At 44.4% G+C, this 22,040-nt stretch overlaps 1 protein-coding gene across 33 annotated transcripts in view; it reads right to left on the reverse strand.

The window, feature by feature from the left end:
- Positions 1–4,486, reverse strand: part of MAGI1 (membrane associated guanylate kinase, WW and PDZ domain containing 1) — a 666,590-nt gene extending 662,104 nt beyond the window's left edge. For 15 of the 33 annotated variants that reach the window (XM_055383919.2, XM_055383927.2, XM_055383923.2 and 12 more), the window contains exon 1: positions 3,236–4,169. In XM_055383919.2, coding sequence (XP_055239894.2) covers positions 3,236–3,548 — 313 coding nt within the window. In that variant the 5' untranslated portion in view covers positions 3,549–4,169. Of the gene's footprint in view, positions 1–3,235 lie in introns of all 33 variants that reach the window. The other 18 variants (XM_055383931.2, XM_063703895.1, XM_019023923.4 and 15 more) reach the window with 2 other exon arrangements.
- Between the last annotated feature and the right edge of the window lie 17,554 nt (positions 4,487–22,040).

Consider the following 22,040-nt stretch of genomic DNA (forward strand, 5'->3'; position numbering starts at 1 on the left):
ACCAAATGAAGTATACATGCAACAAAACGAAATCTCCAAAATATTTTGTTGAGTAACAAAAGCCAAACACAAAAGAGTACATACTGCATTAGTTCATTTTTATGAAGTTTAAGACAAAACTATTCTATGGTAGATCTATGGTGCAGGGGGAGGGGGGAATTAACTGGACAGGAACATGAGAAAAATTTCTGGGGTGATGAAAATGTTCTCTATCTTCATTTGAGTGATTAACATGAGTGCATACATCGATTAAAACTCATCAAATTACATATCTAAGATATGCATTTTACTATAGGTAAATGATACCTGAATACACATAATTATATATAACTTTGTAAAGGCATTTTATGACAAAGTACTGTCTTCTCCATTTAAAACGAACCAACTCCAACCGGACAAAGGACTGTCTTCTCCATTTAAAATGAACCAAGTCCAACCTGGCAGATTCACTGAGTTTGATTCCTGCACAATCCAGTCCTGCCACAGACAGTTTTGGTCCATGTATCTTTCCAGAGAACTGCCATGAAGTAGAAACAGAATTTTCTCCCACCATGTAGACAGTATCCAGAGTGACCTGTGTCCCTGGAAGTGGCTAACTTGGGATGCAAACAACACAAAAGTAGTATTTTTCTTTACCATATACCAAGTATGAGCCTGCTTGATATGACTTTAAAAGGCACAGTAATGAAGACACATTAAGAGCAATTCTGTCATACAATCTAAATCATATTCTCAACATGGAAGAGGGAGCAGAAAACTGGTGAAATGGTTTCTAGGGCCATCATTACTGGTAATGAAGACGTCAGAAGATCCAACTGTGCCTGTGTAATTATTACATGAAATAGTCACTTTCAGATTGCAATGAATTCCAGGCCATTCAGGTTTCCCAATCAGTATCATATTTCTATCCCATTACAAGTAGATTCACATACATCCATACATACATACATAAACACACACACACACAAACATACACACACACTCGCCCCTGCTGTGAACAATCTGTGCACAAGGGGTGAAGAGAGCTAACACCTGGAGACACTACAGTTTCCTTTGAACTCAGAGGTGTCTGTTTCCAAACCCACTTGATTATCTCACCAAGCCTTCCTAAACTCCATGAGCCCTGGGACATCGCCTCCCAGAAATTTGGCAACTAGTGGAAGGAAGAGACACAAGCCCATGCAGCATTTTGCACGCTGCAAACACTGCAAGCCAGCCCCTATTCAGGACCCGTTAGACACTGCGAGGCATCCCACTAGTTTGGCAGGTACCCTTGCCTGTCCTTCCTCCACCCTTTCTCCAAAATGGTCCTGAACTGAGACCTGCAGCTGCTCCCATCCTATGCCTTCACACAGTATTTTCTCTACAGCCCTATCAAGTCATAATTATCCAGGTTCCTGACACTAAAAACCAGTTTCAGAAATAAATAGCTGCTAAAATCAATTCAAACATAAATAGCTAATCTTTATGGAGCACTTACTATGTACAGGCACTGTTGGGTGCACTTTCCACGTGTTGGCTTATGTAATACCCACAGGAAAGCCAGTGTGAGGAAGACGCATTGTCAGGCCAGGAAAGGTTTTGAACCTCAAGCAAAACCTGGAGAGGTATGCCAGGAATGAGGCACAATCTCTCCCTTTAATGAGCTCACTACCTTGTATGGAAATGAGGACCTAACTCAGAGTTCAGAGTAAGTAAAGAAACCACAAAGTAGACATTAAAGGAGCCCAAAGGAGGAAGAATTTGTTCATCCTAGCAGGATTCTGGAGGGCTTCTTGGAGGAGGTATCCCGGTGGAGAATGAAGTCATAAATACAAGGAGCTTTCCATAGCTAAGTGTCAGCTCCTCAGCTCCCAAAGCTGCTAAAAGGCCAGGCGAGTCCCCCGCCCCCTCCTCCATTTCATCTGGAGCACGCCTGTTTCCAAGAGAGGACCAGCTAGGCCCAGCCCTTCCTTTGACACATTCCTCCAGCTGCTGCCTGTCCTTATGGAAACACATGGGAACTTTTCACCACGTTCAACTTCACCACTTCCTTCGGTGCTTTCACTGGGGAGAACCTGCGTCATGGCACTTGCTTGCACAAGGGAGCCCTTTAAGGGCCTCAGTTGGTCTCCATTGGGCTGACATGAGGACAGCCCCTTGTCTGTACCAAAGTGAGATGTCATGGACCTACATCACCAGCAGCCACCAAATGCATCTTTTAAAAGGCCTCTACAGATTTCTGAGAGAGGAATTTGCTTCCACTCCCTCCTCAGGAATCAGCCCCTCCAGTGCCGTAGGGTCATCCCCCCACTTCTTCCTCCTCCATACTTAAGGCTCTGCAGCAAGGGCTCAAACCCTCGCTTTTGGCAACTGTGTGACCTTGAGCAAGTCACTTAACCAATATCAATCCCAGTTTCCTTATCTCTAATTTGGGGTATATAAATAAGAACAACTCGTTCTTAGAACTGTTGTGAATCGGAGTGAGATACTGCAAGTAAAGTATTTTACACAGAGCCGGGCATGTAGTAAACCAACAATGAATAGTAGCTTCATTTTCATCATCAATAATGACGATGATGGTGGTGGTGGGAGGGTAAACTTGGACCCGATTCGAGCTAAAAGCAAGCACCCCTTCCCCCTCTCCCCCTCCCAAGTCTATGGCTGGGCCACACGGTGGAGACACATGCGTCATCCGGCTGAGGGGTGAATGCAGGCTCTTCTGGCGGCGGGCTCAGGAACCGCCAGGCAGTGGTGTCCTAGCTCACCTGGAGGGGTCGCGGGGTGAAGCAGATTTTCTGATGGGGGAGGTCCAATAAACTACAGACCCTCTCTTTCTGTATACCCACTCAGCAGGTATGGAAACTGACTCGTGGCCAAAGAACGCCAGCTGCATCCCTCCCCCAAGGAGCCAGGACAGCGTCCACCATGCCCCTGACTCAGTTCCCCAACTCTCCCTCGGGTGCAGGCGAGACTGCGCTGCACTTAGTGGCGGAGATAACAGGTTGGCCAGCCAGGCCTGGGAAACGTCCCCCCGCTACCTTGCGCAAACCCAGCCCCCTCTTCGAAACGCAGGTGGGCAAACAACCCACAACCTCACAACAACTTTGTGTATTTCACCGCCACCACAGGGCGCACGGCCTCAACTTCTCTTCACTGCGCTCCGAGGAGGGAAGCGGGAAATCGAGAATGAGGGGCAGCCCACAGACCACCCTCCTTTTCTCGGGGCGCCCCCCAAAGGCGCGCCCCGCCTTACCTTGTCTGACCGCCTTGAAGGTGACGGCCTCCTTGCAGCTGTCGATGACCCCCAGCACGTCATAGCGGGGCAAGCCGGACACCCGGACCCCCTGCACCTCCAGAAGCAGCTCCCCTTCGCCCAGCCTCGGGCCCTCGCCGCCGCCGGGAAGCCCCGCTGCCTCGACCGCCGCCACCGCTCCGACGTACGGAAACTCCCCGTGCTCCGCGCCTCCCAGCACCGTCAGCCCCAGCTCGCCCTGGGGTCCCCGCTTCACGGTGCATTCGTGAACCCTGCTAGTCCAGTGGTTCTTCTTCTGGATCACTTTGGACATGATGAGTTACACCCCTCCTCCAAAAAAATAGAATAAAACGAGAGACAGGTGCCCCCCACAGCACGAGCCCCCAAGCCTCCGCTGGTTCATGGGAGAAACATCTCTCCCCAAATCACAAAACAGGAGAGAGAAACTTGGCAGCCTCGCTCCCCTGCACACGCTCGCGCACTCAAGCCATCATAAAACAAACTTTCTGGGCTTCTCCGCGAGCCCCGCACAGGCGCCCGCGAGCTTTGTTTGCATTCTGGTGCCTCTGGGTCCACGTTCCGGCGCCCGCCCGTGCTCTCCCGGACCAGAGTCCACTCTGCGCCGCTCGGGTTATTTTTTTCCTTCCTTCCTTTCTCTCTTGCCTTTTACAAATGCGGTGCCTCCTCTTTGCCTCCCGCCCGCCTCGCCTCTCCTCGCTGGCGGGCTGTTACTGAGGGTGAGGGAAGCCCTTCCAGCCAGTTGCCGGGAGCCCTGAAGACGCGGTGGCGGGGCGGCGGGGAGCAGGGCGGGAGGTAAGTGCTCGCGGCCCCTTTAAGCAGATACAAAGGCTCGGCTTGTTTTGTTACAGTTCATTCTATTCCGCGCCGCGGAGCGCAGCGGCCGGCGACAGGAGACGCGCGCGCATGCGCCCCGCGACCGCCAGCCGGCCGGCCCACCCCTCCCCTCCTCCCCGAAGGGAGAGATTCCAACGTGCTTCCCGATGGGTCCTAAAACCGACCGGCCGGGAGAAGGCAACTCCCCCCCACCCTTCCTGAACCCCTCTCCTCTCTCCTTTTCTTACAGTGCCCTGGACTCCGCGGATTCCTTTGGGGCTGGAGGGCCGCACACGTGTTTTACTCCAACTGTTTGCAACTTTTGAAACCCGGGCAATCTGGCTTTGGCATTTGAAAACCATTTCAAACAGGTGGGGGTTGGGGAGACTGCCACACTCACCCTGGCGCTCACACTCACGCACACGCGCACGCACTCGCGCCGGCCCTAAGCCTCCTAACCGCCCTCGGCCAGTGGCTGGCCAGGCTGTCGGTCACCCAGCCCGGCTGGTTCGCCGCCCGCCTCGCCGCAGGTCCCACTGAAACCCCCGAGACCCTCCCCGGGGCGCTCGCCGCCTCCCTGCCTGCCCTGCACTCGCGGGTTCGGGTCCTGGCGCGGGGTCTGCCAGGGTCTCTGCGACCCGGGGGAGGGGGACGGTGGGATCTTGCGGTCCCCCAACTGGGATCCCTGTGCGGGTCACACGCGCTCTTACACACACCCGCATCCTTAAACTTTGGGACCAACTTTTTAGGACACGGGAAACTACAGGCAAGAGAGAGAAGCCATGGGGCTAGTGTGGGTTCAGGTCTTCAACCAAAAAAGAGATCCCTCTAGCTTTTCAACTGCTTTTCCAGCAGAGACTGCTGGACCCAGTCAATCATCTGCCCCGGCCTCAAGTTCCCGACAAGGCCGGGAAGCCTGCGTACCTACTCCGGGGCCAGGAGATAAGGATCCCCGCCGGGCGCGGACATGCCCTGCGTCCTGGCGCCCGCGGGGGCGTGAGAGAACTCGGAATTCGCAGCCCGGGGGTAGCTGCGGCCTCCGGAGGTCGCCCGGGGTGCGGATAGAGTGACTTCTGTCCCGGCGAGGTGGCGGACAGAAAGACTCCCGTACCACAGGAAGGCTGCCCTTCCCAAATACTCCTCAAATCAGGCTGCTGGGTAGTCTCCCCAGCAATTTGTTTTCCTCTTTAGTGATGTATAACTTTTGTTCATCTTTGGTCACAGGAGAGATTCCAAGAAATGGGGGGGGGGGGGGGGGTACGTTGAAACGATGAAGAAAGGATGGACACAGCAGTCGAGGTTGAGAGGTAGGCTCAGGGGTCCACCCTTGTGTGACTTTGAGCAAGCTTGGTGACCTCCGCGCCTCCGTTTCTCGCTGATCAAATAAGTAGAACAAGACCTCACAGGGTTCTTGGAAGTATTACGTGGAAAAACACTTATAAAGTGGCAAATAGTAAAAACTCATTATATTCTTAATAGTAGTATTATTATTTGGGAAGAAAATTAAGAAATCATTTGGGGATTCAAGTTAGGAAGTATGATAATTTATCCTCTCCTTTCTAGAACTTAGAAAATATGGGCATACTTTGTGTGTTTGTTTTTTGATGGTGGTGGTGGTGGTGGTGGTGTTTTTAGAAACGTGGTCTTGCTTTGTCCCCAAGCTGGAGTGCAGTAGCTCGACTAGCTGATTGTAACCTCGAACTTCTGGACTCAAGCAATCCTACCACCTCAGCCTCCTGAGTATCTGGAATTATAGACACACGCCGCCATGCCCAGCTAGTTTTTTATTTTTTTGATTTTTTGTAGACATGGGGGGGGTCTCCCTATGTTGATTGCCCAGGCTGGTCTCAAACTCCTGGGCTCAAGCCAACCTCCTGACTCAGCTTCCCAAAGTGCTGGGGTTATAGATGTGAGCCACCATACCTGGTTTAGGCATACGTTTAAACATCCTTTTAAAGCATTGTTTGTAGGGTGCTATTCTAAGCTAATAAAAATAAGGAGGGATGTTGATGCTTCTCTCTTGGGATATCCAGAACTGAAAATCCCATTGCATTGTTGTGTTTCTGAAAAAAGGAGGTGACCAATTTTCCATGGCTTTGCTTGGTGAGAGGAACTTTGTCTCCAGCTTTTTTTCAGAAGCAATCTAGGTCAATATGAACAGCACTTCAAAACATAAATTATCAAACGCAAGCACAGATCCAGCCAATCAGAATGGCAAGGAAGGGCTAAGTCATTTGAACTTTTAAGGTTCCCCTTATGTGTTGTTGGTACACAACGCTAAGCACCATAGGTTTAGTATCTTGATTCCAAAGCATTGTTTGGGTCCCAGACCTTTTTGTCAAATAAACCTGTGATCCACATCTCTGTGTAAAATAAAAACTCAAGGAGGTCAGGACACTTTGACAGTTTGGTTTACTGATATATTATTCCCAGTTCCTAGAATGGTGCCTGGTACTAGCAAATGCTAAAATATTTGTCAAATGACTCTTGCCACAAAAATGTACATTTTTACTTTCCATGTTAGTGGAGAGTCACAGATTCCCCTGCAAATCATTAGTAAGCTTAGTAAGCTTAACCTTGTGTGTTTCCCCACTTTGCCACTTCATATTCTAGTAAAGTGTAATTGTTTGCTAAGAATACCCGCAACCAATCTTGAATTAGGAGTCCCCTACCTCTCCACTCAACTCTCACCTCTGCCTGGGGGAGTCCAAGGGCTGGACAAGACCAGGCATTTTGTGATTCCTCCCAATGCAACAACATCCCCCTCTTGCCAGGATTCCAGGTGTCACCACAGCAGCTGAGAAAGGAAAGAACTTGGAATTTAGCATACGTCAGGTTTTAGATGTGGAAAAGCCCCAAAAGAAGAAGTAGTACCTGTGGGCACAGAGGGCAATATGGAGAGAATATACATTATTCTAATTCAGGAAAAGGAAAAATAATTTGAACCTTCAAAGTAGCCAAGGCTGCCAGTTTCCAGGATGCTCCCTCTGCATCTTCCCGGCTGGTGTTTCACGTGGTCTAGTTCCTGTGTCCCAGACTGGAGAACTTCAAGGCAGAGATCATCTCTCTCCTATCCAACCTTTGAAACCTCAATACCAAAAACCATGAACCATGCCTTGTGTGGAGTGTGCACCATACACAGTTGTTGAGTGAATTGATGAAGTGTGACATGAAATTGTTGAATAAATGGATGAAGTATGACATGAAATTGTGTAATATGTGACCTTTGATCCAAAGTCAGTTTAGATTTGGTTGCCAAAACAGGGATATTTATATTAGGTTGGTGCAAGAGTAATTGCAGCTTTTGCCATTACTTTCAATGAAAAGAGCTTATAGTTATGTCATTGTGAAGTAGATTTTTCCTGAATAGATCTAAGATCCTAGTATTCTGACTTGTCTCACTTTAGCTATGAATTTGGCAATACATTCTGATGGGAGAAATAGTGCTATAAAATACCTAACTTTCAAGCTTACTGTGTATGTCAGCATAGTGATGTAAGTTGGGGGTTTTTTTTGTTTGGTTTTTGTTTGTTTGTTTGTTTGTTTGTTTTGAGACAAACTCTCGCTCTGTCATCCAGGCTGGAGTGCAGTGGTGCCATCTCGGCACACTGCAACCTCGGCCTCCTGGGTTTAAGTGATTCTCACGCCTCAACCTCCCGAGTAGCTGGGATTGCAGGAGTACACCACCATGCCCAGCTAATTTTTGTTTTTTTAGTAGAGACAGGGTTTTGCCATGTTGGCCAGGCTGGTCTCAAACTCCTGACCTCAGGTGATCCACCTACCTCGGCCTCCCAAAGTGTTGGGATTACAGGCGTGCGCCATGGCGCCCAGCTGATGTGAGTTATTTTATGCAATCACCACAGTTGTGTAAGGTAGGAACTATCAGGAATGACCTTGATTTTATAACTGAGGAAAATGAAGCTAAGAAAGTGAAGAAACTTGCCCCAGAGCTTACAAGTAACAAAACCAGGAAGTGAACCCGGAGGCATGACCCAAAACCCATGCTCAGAACCACTGTAGTCTGAGAGGATAGGATGTGGCCATTTAGCATATCTGGGTAACAGCATGCTCTGGACTCTTGAATCTGCTACATAGTGTATACACAGTAATTAAGTCCCCCTCCTTTCTGTCTCTTCACTTTAATCTAAAGGATACAGTGTTTCACTCCAGAACTCAATCTCCTGTTCTCCATCTGTGGCTTTGAAGATTCAAATAATTCAGGAATGCAAAGAGAATTAATTTGCAAACATTTCTACAGTGTTTAGGCTGCAGTACAGGTGACATGCCAAGCAGTCTTATATTATTGCATAAGCATTTCAACAATGAACTCCTAATACAGAGGGTAGATTCAGCTGAGAAATAAACTATAACAGAATAAACACTAGACAAATTAAGATCTTATTTGTATATAGCTAGTTCTACCAGGGGGAAGAAAAAACGAATATGAAATGTGCATTTCTTTCCCTTCTCCGAAATATATTTCTTTCCAAAGTTTTCCAGTTGTGATTAAAGAAATGTGTCATTGCAGTTTAAAGTGGTAATTTTCCTCCTTTTTCTGAAAATATGAGGATGGGAAATAAGTTGGTCAGTTGCAGGGGCAAAGGAGGACATATAAATTGGTTATTTTTTTAATTTCTGAAGAAAGCTATCAGGAGGCATACATTAGAGGTGTTAGTATAAATAGGTTATATACAGTAGGGTAACCGACTCCAAACAGGTAACTCAGAGCAGAAGACCAGTAGGGGAGATTGAAGCCAGGGTAGCTTCCTCTGACCATGGTATTCCTCCCTTTAGTACTTTCAGCTAAGCAAGAAAAAATAAAATGTTGTACTTTGGCAAACCAAGGTGGATGATCACTTGAGCCCAGGAGATCGAAACCAGCCTAGGCAACATGGTGAAACCCCATCTCTATAACACATACAAAAAATTTGCCAAGTGTGGTGACATCCATCTGTAGTCCCAGCTACTCAGGAGGCTGAGGAAGGAGGATTGCTTGAGCCCAGAAGGTCGAGGCTGCTGTGAGCTATCATTGCACCATTGTACTCCAGCCTGGGCAACAGAGCAGGACCCTGTCTCAAAAAATAAAAATAAAAAACAAAATAAGTCTGGGCACGGTGGCTCACACCTGTAATCCCAGCACTTCAGGAGGCCAAGACAGGCAGATCACTTGAAATCAGGAGTTCAAGACCAGCCTGGCCAACATGGTGAAACCCCATCTCTACTAAAAATACAAAAATTAGCCAGGCGTGGTGGCACACACCTGTAATCCCAGCTACTAGGGAGGCTGAGGCAAGAGAATCGCTTGAACCCAGGAGGTGGAGGTTGCAGTGAGCGAAGATCGTGCCACTGCCCTCCAGCCTAGGTGACACAGCAAGACTCCATTTCAATAAATAAATAAATAAAATATTAAATTGTGTGACAATTGTGTGACTTTTCAAGACATCATATATGAACTATTATTTTAATAGCCCTGGAAGTAACTCCAGGAAGGGTTTAAATCCTGGTTAATGTTCTGTTTCACTTAAGTGCAAAAAAAAAAAATAATAAATCATGGGAACTGGAATATTTGGTTAGACTTTTGGTCTGAGGAACCAAGGGAAATCAAAAAATGTATCACGAGTATCTCTCCTAAAATTTCCCAAATGGTTCAGCTATATAAAACACTAAGTGTCTCAAATTATCCTATCATCCTAAAAATTCCACTGAAACTCTACCTGATGGTTTACTAACACTAATTTCCTTGAGAACAGGAAACTCTCATTTTTCCCGAGAACAGACGTGTGTACCTCTTTTATATTGTCTCCCATCAACTTTGTCAAAATATGGTAATTAGAACATGGCTTACTCTATATTTCTTTTTTTCTTCTTTTTTTTTTTTTTTGAGACAGGGTCTCATTCTGTTGCCCAGGCTGGAATGCAAGATCACAGCTCACTGCAGCCTCCACCTCCCAGGCTCAAGTGATCCTCCCATCTCAGCCTCCTGAGTAGCTGGGACTGCAAGTGTGAGCCACTACACCCAACCTTCCTCTTCTTTATTGTATATCTTTATCAATTTACTGTACCAAAACAGAACTGAGAGGGAGAAAAACGAAAATACACATTGAAACTAAGGGTAAAATGCCCATATTTTTAAAAATACCATACTAATATAAATTTTTGCAAGAAATTTTTAAAACAGACAAGTAAACAGGCACATTAAATTAAATCATTTGTAATCTTACCACCAATAATTAACCACTTTTTATATTTGGTGAATCTTATACTGGACCTACATGAACTTGAATTTATTACTTTCAATAATTGAATAATATTTTATTCTCAGAATGTTTCCAAATTTATTGAATCTTAATAGTCCATTGATGATCAGGATTCTGAAGAAGGCTAAAATAACAATTTGTATTAGGGTGTTTTTGATTGTCAGTGACAGAAACCCAGTTTAACTACCTTAAGCAAAAAATGAAATATATTACTCCGTGTAAGTGGCAAGACCAGAGGTGAAACTAGTTTTCAGTATGTCTGGATGAAGAGGTTCAAGTGACATCCTCAGCTTTCTCTCTCTCTGTGTCTTGATTCTCCTTTGCTGTCTTGCCCTCACCCTCTCCCACTACATACAGATGGGTCTTCTCCAGCCAGCCAGGAAAGATAGCTAGCTACAAGCAGCCTACATGATCCAGGTTTAGCAATCCCAGCCAAAAGGAGATTTTCACTAACAGGAGGGAAAAGGAATAGAGAAACTTCAGTCTCTAATAAAGCAATTTCAGTTGTTGAGGGTAGAGGTAGAGTCTGCCTACTTTGTGGTAGCTTTCACAATAAACACGAGTGATTCAAAAACCTCATCAGCTGCCTAATCAAGTCTGGCAGAGTGTTTGGGGCTCCTTAGAGAAACCTCATTGAGGTGGGTTCCTCTGCAGACTCTTATCATGGTCTCCTTTTCGGCAGTTATCTAAAGGTTCCAAGAATTCAAGTATAGTGGGAGTTTGATTTCAATCAAAGCTGCAGTGGTTGGCCCATATTTTTATAGATGTTTTGAAGATATTCTAAAGCTGGCAACACTGCAGGATTGAACCCCTTACAATGGAAGCCAGTCAAGTATTATACTTGTTTAATACAGATGGCTCATTAAACTACATAACATTGATTTCAAATGTCCCAAAATGAGTCTTGAGTTTCTCTGAGGCTAAGCTGAAAATAACAATTAAATACCCCATGATGGCACATGACAGTTGGTAGACTGTTTTTATTCATTCATTCATTCATTCATTTAGCAATTTTTTTTTTTTTTCTTGAGACAGAGTCTGGCTCTGCCTGTCATCCAGACTGGAGTGCAGTGGCGCAATCTCAGCTCACTGCAACCTCTGCCTCTTGGGCTCAAGCCATCCTCCCACCTCAGCCTCCCTAATAGCTGAGTCTACAAGTACACACCACCACACCTGGCTAGTTTTTGTATTTTTTGTAGAGACGGGGTTTTGCCATGTTGCCTAGGCTGGTCTTGAATGGTCTTCAATTCCTGGGCTCCAGCAGTCTGCCCATCTCCGCCTCCCAAAGTGCTGGGATTACAGGCATGAGCCACCGTGCCCAGCCCAGCAATTTTTGTTTGTTTTGAGATAGCATCTCCCTCTGTCACCCAGAATGGAGTGCAGTGACACAATCATGGCTCACTACAGCCTCCAACTCCTGGGCTCAAACAATCCTCCCACCTCAGCCTCCCACATAGCTCAGCCACAGGCACACACTAACCAACCTGTCTAATTTTTTTATTTTTTGCAGGGACTGAGTCTCACTATGTTGCCCAGGCTGTTCTTGAACTCCTGGCTTCAAGCCATTCTCCCGCCTCCTCCTCCCAAAGTACTGAGATTACAGGTGTAAGCCACCACATCTGACTTTTTTTTTTTTCTCCAAGCAATTCTCCTGCCTCAGCTTCCTGAGCAGCTGGGATTACAGGCACCTGCCACCATGCCCAGCTAATTTTTTGTATTTTAATACAGACTGGCTTTCACCATGTTGGCCAGGCTGGTCTCGAACTCCTGACCTCAAGTGAATCCACCCACTTCAGCCTCCCAAAGTGCTGATATTACAAGCGTGAGCCAGCATACCTCGCCACAGCTGCTTTTTTTTTTTTTTTTTTTTTTTTAGCAATTATTGATTAAACACTTATTTTGTCAACTCCTTGTAGGGACTGATGGCACAGCACTAAAAGACACTTCCCCCCCTCCCCCCCAGAGGAAGCCTACCTCCTAATTTGATATTGAAACAAGAAAAAAGATCAGTACTTGGTAAGGTCAATGACAGGGAAACCTAGGTTACCGTGGAGGACATCTCATTAGGGAGGATTTTAATTTGTAAACATGGCATTAGAAATTAAAAGTGCCATTGTTAGAAGAATTTCTTGTCTCCTCTCCTCTAATTTATTTTAAAAGTATTTTGAGAAGTGAAAGACAAAGTCCAGCTTTATGATTGCATTATGATACTCAAAGATATGTTTTATGGAGGCATTCACAGAGTTCTGAGGTGGTTAAAGTTGCCCACGATGTGAATATATGGTTCCATAAAGGACAATGCTATCTTGCCACAAAGCTGATCCAGCAAACACTAGGTGGGGTTTTGAAAAATGACTCGGGATAATGAAGCAATCTGGAGTCTGAGCAACCTTGCTCCTTGAACTGTGCCATCTTTGGAAAATTGGCCCCCACCAAACTGTATAGCCAGATGAATGAGGACTCAGAAAGATAATGTATTACTCACTTTCCAGATTTAGCACGTTCCTAGAATTTTAAACTCATTTTTATGGACTGTTGCCTAACTGAGGGGAGGCTTAGACAAACCCAGAGTGATTATGAGCAACATCCCCGGGGGAGTCAGTGCCCAAATTTGGAGTCCTTGTGTCCTGAACATTCCTGACACTCCTGGCTTGGAAATTCAGCCTGCCCGAGTTGGAGTACCCTAGGGATTTTAGATGCAGCTGAGAACTGCTGAATTAAGCCAAGTGTTGGAAGATCCTGCAACTTTCATTATTAAGTTAGCCCTCTGCTTTATTGAATGCACAAGCTGGCATATGCTTGGGAATGTTTCTGCTTCCAAACTCACAGCATCTACATTTTTCAGATGTTTGACCTTGATCTTGTGACCTTGCCTCTAGAACTCTGAGAGTGCTGGGAATACTCACAGCTGAGTGATGGAAGCAAAAACTAGACAACAATCTTTTTTTCTTTTTTAACTCACTTACAATACAGGGTTACCTGGCTTGAGACTAGACTGTTTTAGACTAGACTTACCTTCCTTAAGTTATTAATTTTATCACATAATCTCAGTATGACTTCACTTTTTGAATTGATACCACTAAAGCCTGAAACTATTAAAGCTATGCAATCTGCTTGCTAAGGCAAGCTGGCATTTCCTGATACTGCTATCCAGATAGCTGAGAACCTTCTCTAGAGTCATGTTTTTCAAACTTTTCTGATTGCTGTTTGCAATAGGAGATGTATTTTTATCACTAGCACACACACACACACATACACATATATACATATGGTTGAAACAAACGTTTCATGAAACCATAATTATCCTTTCTGGGCCTGTCACAGTGGCTCACGCCTGTAATCCCAGCACTTCAGAAGGCCAAGGCAGGTGGATCACTTGAGGCCAAGAGTTGGCGACCAGCCTGGCTAACATGGTGAAAACCCGTCTTTACTAAAAATACAAAAATTAGCCAGGCGTGGTGGTACATACCTGTAAACCCATCTACTCGGGAGGCTGAGGCAGGAGAATCACTTGAACCCGGGAGGCAGAGGTTGTAGTGAGCCTAGATAGTGCCACTGCACTCCAGCCTGGGCAACAGAGTGAGACTCTGTCTCAAAAAAAATAAAATAAAAATAAAATAAAATAAAATAAAATAAAAATTATCATTTCTGCCTACAATGCCCTATGCCAGGGGTTACAACCCATAGTCAATCCATTCTTTAACCTATCCCTGTCTGACTCATGAGCTAAGAATGGCTTTACATTTTTAAATGGATGAAAAACAAATCAAAAGAAGAATAACATTTATATGGAGACACATTTACAACATGGCATGCACTGCTACAAATCTTTGCATTTACTGTCACATTAAATCTTTACAATAATTTGTCTTTGTCTTAACAAAAATCATGACCACAATAGCAACAATGGCTAACGTTTTTTGAGGGAGTGCTCATGGTGCTGAGCATTTTGGTAAATGCGTTATGTGATACATGTATTTAATCCTCTGCACCCTATAAGGCAGGGAGTATTCGCATTCCCATTTTACAGGTGAGGAAACAGAGGCCTGATAAGGCTATGTAACTTGCAGAGCATCACAAACCTAGGAAATGGCAGTTGGGGTTTGATTCTAGGTTTTTCTGCTTCTGGGTCAGTGATTTTGACTACTATTTACCTTGGTAGCTCCTCGCCAACTTGACCCACAACATGGACTCGATTAATATTTGAAAAATGAATGAATACATGCGTGAATGAATGAAGGACCTTGAGACGGAATGATGGTCTTCCATGGATCCTAACCAACTATGAGAACACAGACAAATTAGGTGATTGTTCTGTGTTTTTAAATGTAGGCTGAGCATGGTGGCTCATACCTGTAATCCCAGCACTTTGGGAGGCCGAGGCAGGCAGATCGCTTGAGCCCGGGAGGTTGAGGCTACAGTGAGCCATGTTTGTGCCACTGCACTCCAGCCTGGGCAACAGAGCAAGTCTATCTCAAAAATAAAATGAAGTAAATGCAAGCAAACAAAGTAAACATCTCATTTATTGAGTGTTTACAATATGCCTAACACTGCACATAAGTGCTTTCAATGCCATTCTCATTTGATCCTCATGACACTATAAGGTAGATGCTATCCCTGTTTTAAAAATTTAGAATGAGGTTCAGAGAGGTTAAGTATCTTGCCAAAGATGACATAACCAGTATTCAGACCTGTTGTCACTGAGACTAGGACCAAGACCATGTTCTTAACCACTGTGCTATATACTTCCATTTATTAATTTCTAACATCCCTGTAATATCTACTCTATGGTTTTAAGGCAAAATAAGCAATGTGCTAGAGCCTTCATTAGTAATTATAGTGTAAGCCAGGTACAGTGGCTCATGCCTGTAATCCCAGCTACTCAGGAAGCCAAGGTGGGAGGATCCCTTGAGGCCAGGAGTTCGAGACCAGCCTGGGCAACAAAAGGAGACCCTGTCTCTACAAAAATAAAAATTAACCGAGCATGGTGGTGTATGCCTGTAGTACTAGTTACTCAAGAGGCTGCAGTGGGAAGATCCCTAGAGCCCAGGAGTTGAAGAATGCAGTGAGCTATGATCACACCACTGCACTCCAGCCTAGGTGACAGAGTGAGACGCCATCTCTAAATAAATAAATAACTATAGTGTGCTCCAATGACATATTTCTCTATCAAAAAATTTAAGGCCTAAGACAGAAGAAGTGGAGGAAGCATAGAGATACCTTCCAGTACATTTTACATGAGGATTGTGTTACTAACATACTGTTATATAATCTTTGCAGATTTTCTATAAACCTAAAACTTTTCTAAAATTAAAATTCATCTTAAAACACTCTGAAGCCCATGAAAAATATGTTCAACATCATTAGTCATTATAGATATGCAAATCAAAACCACAAGGAGATACCACTATACATCCACTAGGATGAGTATATTTTTTTTAAAATGAGAATAACAAATGTTGGTGAGAATGCAAAGAAATTGAAACCCTCATACATTGCTGGGGAGACTGTAGAATGGTGTAGCTGCTGTGGAAAACAGTGGGCAGTCCTTCAATAAGTCAAACATAGGATTACTGTATGACCTAGCCATTCCACTCCTAGGTATATATATACCCAACAGAACTGAAAACAGGTGTGCAAACAAACCACTTGTTCAAAAATGTTCATAGAAGTAACATTCACAACAGCCAAATTCAGAAACACCCAAATGTCCCTCAATGGATTAATGGATAAATAAATGTGGTATATCCATACAATGAAATATTATTCAACCATAACAAGAAAGTACTGATACATGCTCAAATATAAAACAACCTTGAAAACATTGGTGAGTGGAAGAAGGAAAACACAAAAGACCACATATTGTATGATCGCATTTATATGAAATGTCCAGAATAGGCAAATCCACAGAAACAGGAAATACATTAGTGGTTGTCAGGAGCTGAAGACAGGAGGAGTGAGGATGGTGCTGCTTAAGGGTTATGGGATTTATTTTGGGAGGGGATTAAAAGGTTCTGGAACTAGACGGTGGTGATGGTTGCACAACATTATGAATTTACTAAATGCTACTGAGTCATATACTTTACAATGGTTAAATGGGGAATTTTATTTTATATGAATTTTACCTAAAATTCATTTTAAAAAAAAAATGGCCAGGCACAGTGGTTCACGTCTGCAATCCCAGCACTTTGAGAGGCTGAGGCGGGAGGATTGCTTGAGTCCAGAAGTTCAAGACCAGCCTGGGCAATATAGTGAGACCTGTTTTTTCAAAATATATATATATAATAATAAATTTTAAATACATATATATTTTTTGAGACAGAGTCTTCCTCTGTTGCCCAGGCTGGAGTGCAGTGGTGCAATCTCGACTCACTGCAACGTCCACATCCCAGGTTCAAGTGATTCTCCTGCCTCAGCCTCCTGAGAAGCTGGGATTAAAGTTGCCTGCCACCACGCCTGGCTAATTTTTGTAGTTTTTAGTAGAGACGGGGTTTCACCATGTTGGCCAGGCTAGTCTCAAACTCCTGACCTCAAGTGATCCACCTGCCTCAGCCTCTCAAAGTGCTAGCCACTGTGCCCGGCCTAAAATAATTTTTAAAAAACCACTCTGGCAACATTACAAAGTTGTGACATATTAAAATAATATAGAATGTGGTATACAATATAAACATATAACTTACAGAAAATAAAAATATTATAGTGCTCAGAACATCTTGATTTAGAGCGTGGGTTTTTTTGTTTGTTTGTTTGTTTGTTTGTTTTGAGACGGAGTCTCACTCTGTCACCCAGGCTGGAGTGCAATGGCACGATCTCAGAGAATCTCTTTAACCTGGAAGGCAGAGGTTGCAGTGAGCCGAGATCATGCCATTGCACTCTAGCCTGGGCAACAGAGCAAAACAATGTCTCCAAAAAAAAAAAAAAAAGACTTGCCTGAGGATGTCTAGACATTATGTGAAAGCACAGGGCTTTGATTCTGCCAGTTATAAAAGCCCATGCTCAGCCAGGCATGGTGGCTCACGCCTGTAATCCCAGCACTTTGGGAGGCCAAGGCGGGTGGATCACTTGAAGTCAGGAGTTCAAGAACAGCCTGGCTAACACGGTGAAACTGTGTCTCTACTAAAAATACAAAAATAGCCAGGTGTGGTGGTGGGCACCTGTAATCCCAGCTTCTTGGGAGGGAGCCTGAGGCAAGAGAATCTCTTGAACCAGGAACTCCTGACCTCAGGCGATCCACCCACTGCAGCCTCCCAGCATGCTAGGATTACAGGCATGAGCCCAGCCCTCAGAGAAGTCTTATAACCTATATCAGCTCCACTGTCCTCAACTATAAAATGAGTATGATTGCTATTATTATGAAATACTTTTCACATGAGGTGTCATTTAGCCTAACAATAATGATGTTGATGGTTAATATATAGTTTGTTCCTTTCTTTCTTTCTTTGGTTATGAATTGAATGTTGCTAATCTTCTTAGTGATAACTACATTAAAAGCAAACTGATCGGGTTTAGGGAGATAACAAGCATATTTTGAATGGCTTTTATCTCCTTGAGAGGCTTCCTACATCCCAGAAAAGTATTGTGTGAATAGATCTTTAAAGTAGTTTCCAAAGGAGTATAGAAATGTACTATAACTATTATATGGCATTATGTTGAAATTTAGGCTAAATTGTTGTTACTAAAATTTCTAGGCTGATTCCAACCTGTTTCCAAGAACAGCTATGGAATTCGGAGGTGATAGGAAAAACTTTGTTAAGAAAAAAGATACCTACTTCTCCTTCCTTTCCCCTGAGGATAACTAAGCTGTCACCATGAATACCAAGACTGCTATTTCTTCTTGTATTTGCATATGGCATCCTCCCAGGTAATTTATGGAGCAAATCCTGACACAGCTCCAGGAGAAATCATATAGCTCCTTTAGTATCATTAGTAAGTAAAAGACCAGAACATGTAAAGAGGGAGAGGAAATTCATCTCCCAAAAGATTCAGGCACAAGGCTCTCTGTTCCATACCCTCTACAGTCCCTCCACCCACACAACTCAGACATTGTATGTAAGAGAATGACACTTCTAGAACCCTGCCCTCTAACCTCTGCTCCTTTTTTTTTTTGCTCTGATTCTCCTGGGAGTTGAGGAACGCTGGAAAATAACTGCAGGGTTTGGCTTCCAGTTGGTTAACCCTGATGCTGATTTCTCTGTGGGACATTTTCAATCTCTGTTCTTGGCAAGAAACTGCAGAACTACAAAAACTGCCAGCTGAATGAAAATATGTTGAAGAGCAAGGGGGTTGGGAGAGATGGAAATTTGGGGAGTGAAGGGTTTAACACTATTCCCATTCCTGTTTGTACATTCTAGTCTAACCACCAACTGTAAGAAAGTTTGACTGACATTTGACCTACTGGATTAACATCATCAAAAGGGCTGAAACCCTCTTTCTTTTTATTTTTTCATGTTTTTATTTTTAATTTTTGAAACAGGATCTTACTCTGTTGCCTAGGTTGGAGTGCAGTGGCATGATCTCAGCTCACTGCAAGCTCCACCTCCTGGGCTCAAGCCCAGGAGATACTCCCACTTCAGCCTCTGGAGTAGCTGGGTTTACAGGCATACACCACCATGCCTGGCTAATATTTGTATTTTTAGTAGAGGTGGGGTTTCACCATGTTGGTCAGGCTGGTCTTGCACTCTTGGTCTCAAGTGATCCGCCCGCCTCGGCCTCCCAAAGTGCTGGGATTATAGGCTTGAGCCACTGTGCCCAGCCCCCTCTTTCTTATTCCATTCTACCTTACGTGACTCCTCCAACTAGGTTAAATGCCTTGTATTTGTTTTAGCAGCACCTGTACTTCCTCATGCAGGCATTCCCAAAATATTTGCAAGGCTTATCATGTGCCAATTTGCTACACCTTAGGTAATGATTCGTCCTTTAATTCAATAAATATTTATTGAGCACCTAAGATACGTCAGGCACTTTTGAGCTAGTGGGGGGAAAGCCCTTAACTAATTGGGCAAAGGCATTCTTCTCATGGAGCTTACATTCTACTGTGGCAATACACAAAGTAGAAAATAGAGTCTCTGAAGATAGGTGCTATGGAGGGGGAAAGGGGGACTTTTGATGCCCAAGGTTAGGATTGTTGTTATGTACAAGGTGATAAGGGGAAGCCTCGTGGCTAAGTTCAGAACTGAGCAGAGGTTTGAAGACAGTGAGAGTGTGGACCAAGTAGCTATCTGGGAGACAGTGTTCTGGGCAGTGGGATCAGCAAGAACCAAGGCCCTGAGATGACAGTCTGCTTAGTGTGGCATGGAAAAGCAAAGTGGAAAACAATAGGCAAATACTCTTACCCTCATGGGGCATAGAGTCTGGTTGGGGAGACAGATAGTAATCAAATATCTGCCTAGTAAATGTCTAATTCTAAAGGGACTGTGTGCCAAGAGGAGAATGCAGACATGGCTGGAAGACACTATAAAGACACCTGATCAAATCTGAGGGAAGGATTCCCTTAGGAAATGTAGTTTCAACTGAAATCCAGAGAAGAAGAAGTGATTAATATGGTACTGGAAGAGGTCAGGCCTCCCATAGTGTTGGGATTACAGGCATAAGCCACTGCACCCAGGTTCCTTTTTTTTTACCAATCATCCTCAATATTAAATATTATTTTTAGTATGTATTTCCTAAGAACAAGGATATCCTTTGTGTCTTGTGACAAGAGACAAAATAATTGAGCAGGCATTGAAAGCCTTCATATTCTCAGAAAAGTAGGTTTTTCCAGCAGACATTAAACATACTCCTGCAGGCCAGGCGCAGTGGCTCATGCCTATAATCCCAGCACTTTGGGAGGCCGAGGCAGGAGGAACACTTCAGGCCAGGAGTTTGGGACCAACCTCGCCAACATGGTAAAACCCATATCTACTAAAAATACAAAAATTAGCTGGGCACGGGGTGTAATCCCTGTAATCCCAGCTAGCAGGGAGGCTGAGGCACGAGAATCGCCTGAATTTGGGAGGCAGAGGTTGCAGTTAGCCAAGATCCTGCCACTGCACTCCAAACTGGTTGACAGAGCTAGACTGTCTCAAAAAAACAACAACAAAAGAATATGGTACTGGAAGGGTGTTTCCCTTATAGAGGGAACAGTCTTTGTTCACAGGGGTGAAAAGAAACAGCTCTAGTTTTAGGAAATAAAAGATCCAGTGTCTGACTTGCAGAGAATGAGGGGGGAGGCATCCTTGAGGAGCTGAAAGACAGGAGTAAGGGACAAATCACACAGGATTTCTTGCAGTTTGTATGTAGCTGTTTAAATAAATATGTTTGCCGTCTGCCTTCCCTGCTGGACCAAGCTGGGCAAGGGGTAGGGGGGCAGCTGGGACCCTGTCTTGTTAACTACTGCATGCTAAGTACCTACTCAGAATGTGGCACACAGAAAGGGCACAGTTTGTATTTATTGACTGGCTGACTGGCTGTCTAACAACTCAAACAATCTGACATAACCATCTGAAAGCCTCAATAGTGAAAATGCAGCTTGCATTTTGGGAGTAGTTGGTTCTGCCAGATTCCAGGTTTAGAAAAGGCCAGCAAATTCGGAAGTATTCAAAGCTGTGATTTCTATTTCAAAACTACAGATAGAAGCTGACCATGACCATGGGGAACTCCTTCCATGGGGGAAAGGAATCCAAATGGCACATTCATGATACTGAGTTGGGGCAGGGTTTCTATCTTGACTTGGTGATTGTGCATATCTTAGATGGGTGCTCCTTTGCTCATTTAATACTTTGTATTAATAAGTAAAATGACCCCGTGGTAAAACAGTATTCTTTTTTCTTTTTCTTTTTTTTTTTTTGAGATGGAGTCTCACTGTCACCCAGGCTGGAGTACAGTGGCATGATCTCGGCTCACTGCAACCTCCACCTCCTGGGTTCAAGTGATTCTTCTGCCTCAGCCTCCCAAGTAGCTGTGACCACAGGTATCGGGGGAAATTCAGCCAGATATCAGGCAAAATTCACCCCTGATATTTCACGTACGTTGTTTTCTATTTTCCCTAAGTGTCGGCCAGTTTGAGAAATAAAGGGACAGAGTACAAAAGAGAGAAATTTTAAAGCTGGGCGTCTGGGGGAGACATCACATGTCGGTAGGTTCCGTGATGCCCCCTGAGCCATAAAACTGACAAGTTTTTATTAGTGATTTTCAAAAGGGGAGGGAGTGTACAAATAGGGTATGGGTCACAGAGATCACTTGCTTCACAAGGTAATAGAATATCACAAGACAAATGGAGGCAGGGCGAGATCACAGGACCACAGGATGGGGCAAAATTAAAATTGCTAATGAAGTTTCTGCATGCATTGTCATTGATAACATCTTATCAGGAGACAAGGTTTGAGAGCAGACAACCGGTCTGAACAAAAATTTATTAGGTGGGAATTTCCTCATCCTAATAAGCCTGGGAGCGCTATGGGAGTCTGGGGCTTATTTCATCCCTACAGCTTGACCATAAAAAATGGCCACACCCAAGGGGGCCATTTTAGAGGCTCACCCTCAGGGACGCATTCTCTTTCTCAGGGATATTCCATGCTGAGAAAAATAATTCATCGATATTTCTCCCATTTGCTTTTGAAAGAAGAGAAATACGGCTCTGTTCCGCCCAGCTCACCGGCGATCAGAGTTTAAGGTTATCTCTCTTGTTCCCTGAACATCGCTGTTATCCTTTTATTTTTTCAAGGTGCCCAGATTTC

The sequence above is a fragment of the Gorilla gorilla genome, chromosome 2 (assembly GCF_029281585.2).
Source record: "Gorilla gorilla gorilla isolate KB3781 chromosome 2, NHGRI_mGorGor1-v2.1_pri, whole genome shotgun sequence".
Lineage (NCBI taxonomy): Eukaryota > Metazoa > Chordata > Mammalia > Primates > Hominidae > Gorilla > Gorilla gorilla.